This window comes from Lissotriton vulgaris, chromosome 12, assembly GCF_964263255.1.
Source record: "Lissotriton vulgaris chromosome 12, aLisVul1.2, whole genome shotgun sequence".
Classification (NCBI taxonomy): domain Eukaryota; kingdom Metazoa; phylum Chordata; class Amphibia; order Caudata; family Salamandridae; genus Lissotriton; species Lissotriton vulgaris.
The window spans coordinates 751,786,769-751,797,325 of record NC_141700.1 but is presented as its reverse complement, the minus strand read 5'-3'; the positions used below and the strand labels follow the sequence as shown (position 1 = coordinate 751,797,325).

The following is a 10,557-nucleotide window of genomic DNA, read 5'->3' as shown; positions in this document are numbered from 1 at the left end:
ACATTTGCAAGGAACACCTTGGCAGGAATCATACAAACTAATTACAATGGACGTAATTTCTCCTTATACTAATATAAAGAACAAAATTGGTAAACAGCATGTGAATACTTTCTGAAAAAGCGACATATACACTATGGTCAACATAATGGAATGCTACTAGAGATGATAGAGCTCTGTTTGACAAAGAATGTTTTTCGTTTTGGAGAGGAAATCTATATACAAACTAACGGCACAGACATGGGTTTTTCATTTAGTCCCAGCTTTGCTTGCCCGACAATGGGATGGTGGGAGCAGCACCTTGCCTGGCATCCAGATAACGATGAATATGTGAATAAAATAATCATTTGGCTAAGGTTTATTGACCTTCTTATAATTTGGGATGGATCTGAGGAGGATTTCAAACAAAAATTCAAAATGCTAAACTCTACGGAAGCAAATCTGAAGTTCACATACAATTTCAGCGAAGAAAGAGTGAAATTTCTAGACACGGAAATATACATAAATGACAAGAAAATCCAGAAGACTTTACATCTTAAACAAATGCAGTTCTCCATGTGAACAGTTTTTATCAAAATGCCCGGATTCAAAACATCCTGTACGGTGAATTTCTAAGAATCAGAAGAATCTGCTCCGAGGGTGAAGAGTGGACTAAACACAGTAAGTGGACATCTCAGAGATTCAAACGTAGGGGATACTCTGTTGGAATAATTAAAAGAGGTTGTGAAAGAACTGAACAACAAGAAAGGGAGATCATTGAAGTGAAGACACCAATGGATAAGCCGTAAACTATCCGCTTGACAACAACTTACTCAAAGGAATCCAAAAAAGAGTATTTTGACACATAGCTGGAAAATATTAAAACTTGATCCTACTGTAGCAACAATCATGGGAAAGGACCCAAATGTAACATTCAGGAGAGCCAAAAATCAGAAGGACGCATTAGTTGAAAAAACATTTTTGGAAAGGAAGCAACAAACCAACACAATAGCTCCAAACAACAGGATTTGTAAAGTGCTACAATTGCAAAGTAGGCCAAATAGCAAAAAACAGTAAGGAAGTGAGATTGGCCAATAAAGTTTGGAAAATCCAAAAATTGATTACATGCAAAACCCAATATGTGGTGTATGTCATTGAGTGTGCACCCAAAAATATATCAGAAGTACAATCTGTGAACTAATAAATGGATCTTAGAGCATGTACGGGCTACCATCAATAAAGACCTTAGCAATGCAGTAGCAAAACAATAACGAGGAAACAACTGGAAATTGTTGAAATTTTATGGAATTGAAACCGTTGATCAACATATACGAGGTGGAAATAGAGAAAAGAAAGCTTCTACAGAGTGAACCACACAAAACACTGGCAATACATAAACATACACCGTACGGTTTGAATCAAGATGAAGAACTAGATGTACATTTAGAATGAACGTTTCAGATCAGGAAGCTTCCAATATTTGAAAAAATTGTTTTTAAATCACAACGAATAATATTGCACTTTTCACTTGTGTTTTCACTTGCTTATAATTAACAAGTGTTTTTAGAGGTAAAATAAAGCAGAATATGTAAAAAAATCTTTAGGGTTTTATTTTTAGTTTAGCTATATAACAATAAAAGATAGTCTAAATTAACCCGTTTAGGGTGATAAGAAGAAGACTTAATAAATAGGCTTAAAAATCGAAAACTTTAGCTACCTTTACTCTGCGTCCTATTTCAGCCACTGACACTATATAATAGTTCCTTCCCACAACCTATGAATTTTGTTTCTATCTTTGTCTTGATCCTTCATTCTGAATTTTTTGCCCAGAATAACTGCCCAAAATAATTGAAAGAAAATAAATGTCTCTCAGTTGAAAAGTAATGGTTTTTTTCAAATAGGCCACAATAAAATGATGTACCGTATTATGAAATTGTTGCCTGAAATGTCATCCACATGCTATCAAAAAAGGTTATTAAAAGCAGACATTCTATCATGTTATAAAAAGAAAGATACCGTTCAATGTCCGTCTGTTTATACATAAAAGGGATGTGTATTTTATTTGTTGAGGATTGTTCCTCTGTCTCTTAGCACCTCCAATGGAATATCTGTTTGTTTCTATAAACCTAATACTATGCTATGTTATTAATAGAGAGACATTGTCTACAAAGAAATATATAGAATCTAATATCCTATAAGCAATTTTTTCTCTATAAGTGTCAAATAGACAGAATGTAATCATGCACTATAACACTTCAGTTGTATGTAAGTACAAAAACTGAAAATGTCTTGTTTTTTCTAGAATATTGAGCTGCAAAAAAACTTTTGTCCTGAGGAAGACACCACGGAGTGTCGAAACGCGTTGGCACACAACTACTGCAGCGTTTATACAAAAGACAACAATATTACATGTTGAATGCTTTTTTATCACATATGTTTTAAACTTGAGAAATATATGTTTTATATCAATTTATTATGTATATACGATGCAAATATTTTCTCTCTTTTTTAAATTAAAAGTATCCTTTTTCATATCAATCTTTATTGTTGTGTTATAGTTTATGTTTATAACCTTATTTCTTAATACATAGCTAGTATGGTTCTTTGCTCAAGATAGCCTGGGTTGATACCTTCACATTGCATTTTTCCCTGACCCAGGATCTGTATCCTTACCAGGGGGCCCTTGATATATCACAAAAACTTTTACCCACGGTTAATCCGTGTGGGGCTTTAATCCGACTAGGACTTCTGTTCTTCCAAGGAGGTGACACATAAAGAAACGATAATTTATAATCTGGATTTTTGGTACATATCTTTCTCTATATTTTTCTTGTTTCCTTCCCTTCTCTGGTTATTGATTAACCATAAAAGTGGCTGCATAATTCGTAAAGTAATAACTGATAATCATGGCCCAATTCCAAACTTTTGGTTTTTCGGACGATGATTTTGCGACATTAATAGGCACTAGTGCAGCGTTTGGGAATGACCAAACGAGCAATCCACTTAGCAATAGTGATACTAACAAATTATCGAACCTGCAGAAGAAGTTAATAAGAATAGAAGCCCACGGGGAATTTATGTTGAATTATCTTAAAAATGGAATAATTCCCTTAGGACTGAGAGTCAAAAATATCCCGGGTCTATTCGTGGATTTCAAAACTTTTCTTACAAAATGGAGCATGATTGCTACTCGCTGCTCCAGGGATTTAATGATCCTAATAATCTCTACATCTAAAGAGTTGGCAATAGAAATAAGAAAAGAAATAGAAGAATTAGAAGAAAAAATTAAAAAATCCACCACAATGGAAGAGGCAGATAAACAATTCGAAATAATAAAAAAAGATATGACCTCTTTTTCTGACTACCTTAAGAAAAGGAAGGAAGAAAAGTTTGTCAAAGACAAAAGATTCTATACCTTAGAACGTACTTACCCATACATTGTGGAGGGTTTCTTTAAATCGGACTACCAACAGGGGACACCGAAATATGATACCCAACGTAGGATCAATACATTCTCTGACTCATCAGACCCTGAATCAGAAGAAGAAACCGGTAGTGGTTTCCATGATGATAGACCTTATGAACCTAGAAATAACCAAAGAGGTAATCGTTTTTTAGGATACCGAGGGGGGAGAGGAGGACGGAGGAAAGTAAGATTCCAGAATTCAACAAGGGGCAATTATCAAAACCATCAATATGCCCAGGAACCTCAACATTTCCTAGAAACAAGGAACAAGCAGTACTGGAGAAACGGGATGTAATCCCGATCTTCAACCTTTCCTCACATAATTTAGCTTCCCCTGATCTATCCATTTTATCAAAAGGGTTATCATTTGTCCCCCATGCTCAAGTCAACATTTTCGAACTATACCAAGATATCCATGCCTTCTTCCGAAAAATAAGGTTAAAAATTTGTTTTTCGGAAAGTGATCCTTTAGACTTAGACAATATGTCTTCAAATATAGTGTCCCTCCCTTCAACATTTACCCCTACTTTAGAACAGGTAGGTCCTGAAATAGCAGTTTTCGAAAAAGCAGTGCTAAAAAAACTAGAGCAGAGTTTAAGATATGTTCCCAAACCCAAATACAATATTTCAAAGGAGGAACATGAATCAATAAATAAATTTAAAAATGACAAAACTATTACGGTCAAGAGCAGCGACAAAGGAGGAGGGATAGTTTTGATAGACACTGTTAGGTATGAAAAGAAAATGTTAGAGACGCTAAATGATGAGACCTTTTATAAAAAAATTAAACTAAATCCCACAGAGAGGATAGTGAAAACCATTAATAGAATAACAACTAGGGCATTAGATGCAGGGACTATAAATAGGAAAGAATATGAATTCTTAAACAAATCTGAACAAAAGATATCATGTATATACGGACTACCAAAGATCCATAAAAATCAAGAAGATCCTCCATATCGCCCAATTGTATCTACAATAGGTACCCCCCTGGAAGCCATCTCCAAATATTTGGACAACATACTCCGTCCATATATTTGTCTGTCACCATCCTACATTAAAGATACGGGTGAGATTATTAAGAAAATTGAAAACCTCCCTTTTAATCAGCAAAGAGACATTTTAGTGACTCTTGATATTGAGTCGCTATACAGCAACATTCCGCAAGCAGGAGCCATAGAAACAACTATGTGGTTTATCGAAAAACATCAAATTCCGTGCTCTAACAACTTCATTAAGGAATGTCTCTCTCTGGTACTAAAAGAAAATTTCTTTGAATTTGGGGAATATCTCTTCCTACAGACAAAGGGTGTCAGCATGGGAGCCTCTATGGCTCCCTCAATAGCGAATATATACATGACTGCATTTGAAGCGAAACATATCTTCAATGAAATGGCCCCCTTTTCCGAGTCTGTTTCTCATTGGTACCGTTACATAGACGACATCTTTTTTGTATGGACCAATGGGGAACAGACTTTGGAAGAATTTCTTTTATGGTTAAATGAAGCAGATGAAAATCTTAAATTCACTGCCCATACTAATAAAAAAGAAGTAGAGTTTCTTGACATTTATATCAGACAAAAGGAAGTATCCCTAGTGGTGGATCTATATACTAAACCCACCGCTAGGAACACTCTCCTGCATTTTAATAGTTACCATCCCAAGTGTCAGAAAGACAGTATCCCTTTCTCCCAATTTTTGGGAGTCAGGCGAAATTGCACTAGTCTAAAAGACTTTGACATTCAATCTGAAAATATGAAAACAAAATTTCTTCAAAGAGGGTACCCGCGTCGCCTAGTCAGAGAGGCTTACAAGAGAGCCAGGTTTTATTACCGAGATGAACTCCTAAATTCAGAAAGGCCTAGGACAGACTCAAAGTTAGGGGTCCATTAGGATAGCGGGCGGTGGCACTACCGAAACGATGGCGGGGCGGAAAAACAGCTTTTTCCGCCCGCTAGCAGTGGAAATCACGTCCGCCACATTAGGATATGTAAACACAGGTCATTTCCCGTCCGCCGCGGAGCGCCTCGCTCCGCCATCAAGGTGCGCCCGCCACCGCGGCGGCTGCAGCCAATCGAGACCCTCCGCCGCGGTCGATGACGTCCGCCCCGCTCGACAAATTAGGATGGGCCAAACAAGCTGACGCACCGCACCGGAGACACCGCACAGTTCTAGCAGGCGGAAAGTCTACAGCGGAGCACGCACGCCGAGATCCGACATGCACCCCATGGACCCAGCCCTCCACATGCATCCGGTCATGTACCTGCTGCAACACTATCGCCAAATGGGCCGCCGCGGACGCCGCCGCAGGTACGTCACTACACATATACACCACACAACACACATGCCGACACAGGTCCCAAGCACAACACTGGCATCCTGCTGGGGGGCACAACACATCCACATGGGCACCCACACATCACCCACCTCAGAACAAGGCACCCCACGGCATCCGGAACACACAACGTCGGCCAACCTGCAGCAACGTCACGGTCACAGACACGTCACCGCCGCGGTCAACACATGCGCACAATGCAGAAGGCAGGGCAACACCAAGGCATGGACACATTCCAAACATCACAGCGACACACCACCCCGACCAACACTGCACACCACCCGAAGTAGTCACAGGCCAGGTGCCAATCCCGTGCACCCCCTTGCACATCAACAAGCACTGTAACAACAAGCACAATACACACACACTGCGACACACAACCAGGGACAAAGGCACAGCAGGATTGCCTGACAACGGACACACAACACCAGTGCACTCCCCACAGCCCACACAATTGTATACAAACATCCACACAGGGCAAGACAAAACATACAACAGGCATACAACTCCTGCCTGACACATGTGTGTCTCACACCATACAGGGGCACACATACATACACTACAAACTAACACCCTTCACACTGCACACCTCTGCCACACACATGCCATAGAAAATACACCATAATGTACTGTATTTATTCACATATTGCACAGATGTAGCTACACAACATAAGTAGACAACAGCAACTCTCAAAATCATGTGCAAATGCCATAGACTATGCACTGGTGAATCACAATCGGGAAGTGCAAAGTCCTTGGCAGGGCAGGGTACAGCACATCAGAGCAACAGGCCCAGAGTCCTTGGCAGGGGAGAGCACATCAGAGCAACAGGCCCAGAGTCCTTGGCAGGGCAGGGTACAGCACATCAGAGCAACAGGCCCAGAGTCCCTGGCAGGGGAGAGCACATCAGAGCAACAGGCCCAGTGTCCTTGGCAGGGCAGGGTACAGCACATCAGAGCAACAGGCCCAGGAACACACCCACATCGCTAACAATGGTGTACTGTAGCACACCTATGTGTGGCACAGGCGTCTGAGGGTGTTGACAACTCACTCCTGGCTGTCATGTGGAGTGGAACCTGGCTGTGTGTCAGGGACTGCAGGTCGACTTGACTGGTGTGACAGAGGGACATGTGGTGTGGCTATAACAGAGGGCCTGCAAGGTGGAGGGCTGTGCGGACCAGGTGGCACGTGGAGGTGGAGTCATGCACGCCCTTGACACAGTGTGGGTGGGAGAGGTTGGAGGGGTGCCCTTCCACTTCTTTGGCATATGAATTTGCTTCCCTGTCATGGGGTTGATGGGAAGTGGCGTTGACACCACCTGCACACCCCCCAACTGTTCCACTTCAGGGGCAGACACTGCCACTCCCTCTGGAGAAGTGCTTGATCCTGCAGTACGCTTGTGCTGGCTACACCTCCGGACCACTTTAGCCTCTCTGGAAGGTGTACCCCCCACAGTGACCACCTTCCCACTTACCCCAGGGATGGCCACTACACTGCCCTCCTGTCCCTTCTTGCCAGGGATGGCCACTACACTGCCCTCCTGTCCCTTCTTGCCAGGGATGGCCACTACACTGCCCTTCTTTGCCACAATGACTGGGCTGGTCACAACAGGGCTTCCCTCCACCTGCCTCGATGTACTTTGTTCTGGGGTTGATGTGGTAGGTGGGTGTGTCCCTGTGTTCACCCCAGGTGTAGTCATGACATCCCACACATCCTCTGTGGGCATAGCAGAGTCAATATCTGGTGATGGCTCAGCAGCATGTGAGCCTGATGTCTGACACAATGTTCTTCTGGCCTTGCTCTTCTGTGACTTCACCTTGTCTGTGCATATTGGGGGGTCCCTGCCCTTCTTTGGGGATGGAGTCTGTGGACGGGATTGTTTGCTTTGGGTCTGAGCTGTGCTCCTAGTGTTGTAACGTTTACTTGATGTATGTCCCAAGTGCTCACTGTCATCTGATGTGGCCACTGACTGGGTGGACGTCACAGGCACCTGAGCTGCAAAGGGGGCATGTTGGAGGGCTGACGTCACTGTACCTGACAATGACAGGAGTGTACGATGTAGGCCACCCACGTCAGAGTGTATGCCCTCCATGAATGCCAGAACCTGCCCTATTTTGTAATCGTGGGCACTGAAGGCATTCAGCAGGGCGGTCTGGCCCACGCAAAGTTGCCGCAGGAGCTCTACGCACTCTGCACTGAGGGCAGCAGGGGGGACAGGTGCAGGTGCTGCGGTGCCATGTGTGAATGTCACACGTCCCCTCTTAGTGACACGGATACGGCCAGCCCCAGAGGAAGTGGATGGGAGGGTGGGCAGTGGCCGTTGGTAGTCAGATGCAGCAGCAGAGTCCCCATCCCCTGTGGCTGCTAACAGGGACTCATCCCCCCTGCCATCAGATGAAGTGGTACTCTGTGTCTCAGCCACAGATTCCTCATGCATACTCCTGTCACCCTCAGTAGCGCTGGTGTGGTCAGTGTCACTTTGCTCCGTCTCACCCTGCTCTGCTGCCGCTGTCGTGCTGGTCTCCCCACCACTTTCAGGATCATGTTCCGCCGTGGTGTCTTCCGAATCTGCATTAGTGACAGAAACATGGTTGTATAAGTGTCATAGTCTGGTCACACGATATCAGAGCAATGCAGCACATGAGAGGCCTAGAGCTACATGGTAACCACCACACCCTCAAATCATTGTGCTGCTACACACCAGTTACACCACAACTGAGCCTGTCATGCGGACAAACAGGCAGGAGTGGACCAATGTCGATGACACACAGCACTACACCCTGCCCATGGATGGTGTTCCCCTAGCCCACATGGACCTGCCCCACGGACATGATGTAGCCACAACTAACATCACCACTTCCAGAGCCTAAAGGGATCCAGAGGGGAATACACACACCTGTTTTGTCTACACATGCCACATTGTCAAATAGGCCATTACAATCACCATGTGCCAATGTGGGTTCACATTGTTGTCAGATGTGTGGGCCACTACCATGCAGGTGCATGCAAAGTAGACTGACATGGTGTACCACTCATTAAGTGGACACAGCTGTACAGCATAATAGGGACTACACCCACCATCACAAAGAAGAGTGACCATGTGGACAACAAAATATATGTCAAGGACTGAAAACTGCAGCCAGGAGCTGCAGAGTAAGGCCATGGTGGGCCAATGCCTCATACAGACACACATCACAGTTGCCACTCACATCACATATCACAGCATGGCAGCACACGCACATCACATGTGTCACCGCAGACACAGGCACTCTACACATGCATCCACTCCCAGACAAACTCTCCCTCCCCGGATACTCACCATCGCTGTCTTGCTGCTGAAGCCCCTTCAGACGTGCATCCAGGTCTGGATAGGTCACTGCCAGTATGCGTGCCATCAGCGGAGTCATGGTGCGGCGTGCCACACGCCCTGTGCGTGGTACCATCCCCAACTTCATCTCTGCCACTTGCTTAGCCAGCCGGCTGATGTCGTCCCACCTCTTGTGACAGTGTGTGTGTCGTCTGTTTGATACCCCCAGGGCTCGCACCTTTGCTGCTATGGCCCTCCAGACAGCCTTACGTTGGTGTACTTTGAGCTGCAGGTATGAGAGTAAAGAAGGACTAATGAACATTTACACATTGTCATATGTCAGCATCTATCAGTACAGCAGCCAGACACTGAATCTGGACGCACAGTGACCCCCCTCCCTCCAGAACTGGGGGTACCCTCACAAGGCCACTCTGCATGGCATAAACATTAGTGAATGCATGCACACATTGAGCTTCGTAGTCTCCATGATTATCACACTGAAGAATGATGATTCAACACAAATGGATCGACAGCACTGTGTAAATCATAAATTGTACAGGGCATTGATGTGGCATATCCACTAATCAGTGTGCAGCAACTGTAGCATGTAAGTTGGCTGATGGACAAACTTTGGAAGGGCAGCCACTGAACCTACTCTGTGGGGCACACTGACTATGACTACAGGGGCACCCTGAAATTACATCACAAGGGGACACTGTCCAACCAGCTACAAGGCAAACAACCGTTGGTCATGTCTGCCCCAAAAAGTAGCACATCCCACTCACACATACAAGTATTGGCCTAGGACAGAGTCATAATGCAAAACACACACTCCCACCACCTGCAAACATCTTGTCTGTCAGTGTTTGTCAGCACCACACATCCAAAATAACATACAGCTGCATCATGAATACACGTCTGACACCACCCTGCCCTACTGCTCCCTACATGGTGACTTACCACAACATTGGGGCCACCAAACAGCCGTGGGTACTGTGCCAGCACCTCGTTCACAAGGACATCCAGCTCCTCACTCGTGAATGGACTGGCACGGATCTTATCTGTTCTTGACATCCCTGTGGATATGGCAGACCTGTGGCGGAAGTGAGTTGTGAGGTGTCCCAGGCAGCAGGCTCTGTGAGCAGCAGGAGAGGGTCCCAGGCAGCAGCAGGAGAGGGTCCCAGGCAGCAGCAGGAGAGGGTCCCAGGCAGCAGCAGGAGAGGGTCCCAGGCAGCAGCAGGAGAGGGTCCCAGGCAGCAGCAGGAGAGGGTCCCAGGCAGCAGCAGGAGAGGGTCTCAGGCAGCAGGCTCTGTGAGCAGTGGGAATGTGTGGCTCACTCCCACAGATTTATAGGCCCATGGGGTCGTTAGGAAGCTGATAAGGTGCTACAATTGGTTGTCTGGGTCAGCCTTATTCATAAGCATCCAATGACCGGCTCCGCGGCGGCGGCGCGCCGCTTCCGCATTATTCAAA

General features: G+C 44.9%; 1 protein-coding gene across 1 annotated transcript; it reads right to left on the bottom strand.

The window, feature by feature from the left end:
• Window positions 1-678: 678 nt before the first annotated feature.
• Window positions 679-9,431, bottom strand: LOC147678583 (uncharacterized). The gene is made up of 3 exons (XM_086945707.1): window positions 9,097-9,431; window positions 7,594-8,345; window positions 679-696 (listed from the first exon to the last, which is right to left on the bottom strand). Exons 1-3 carry the CDS (start codon window positions 9,404-9,406, stop codon window positions 679-681), a joined length of 1,080 nt encoding a protein of 359 aa, XP_086801833.1. The 5' UTR covers window positions 9,407-9,431.
• Window positions 9,432-10,557: the final 1,126 nt, after the last annotated feature.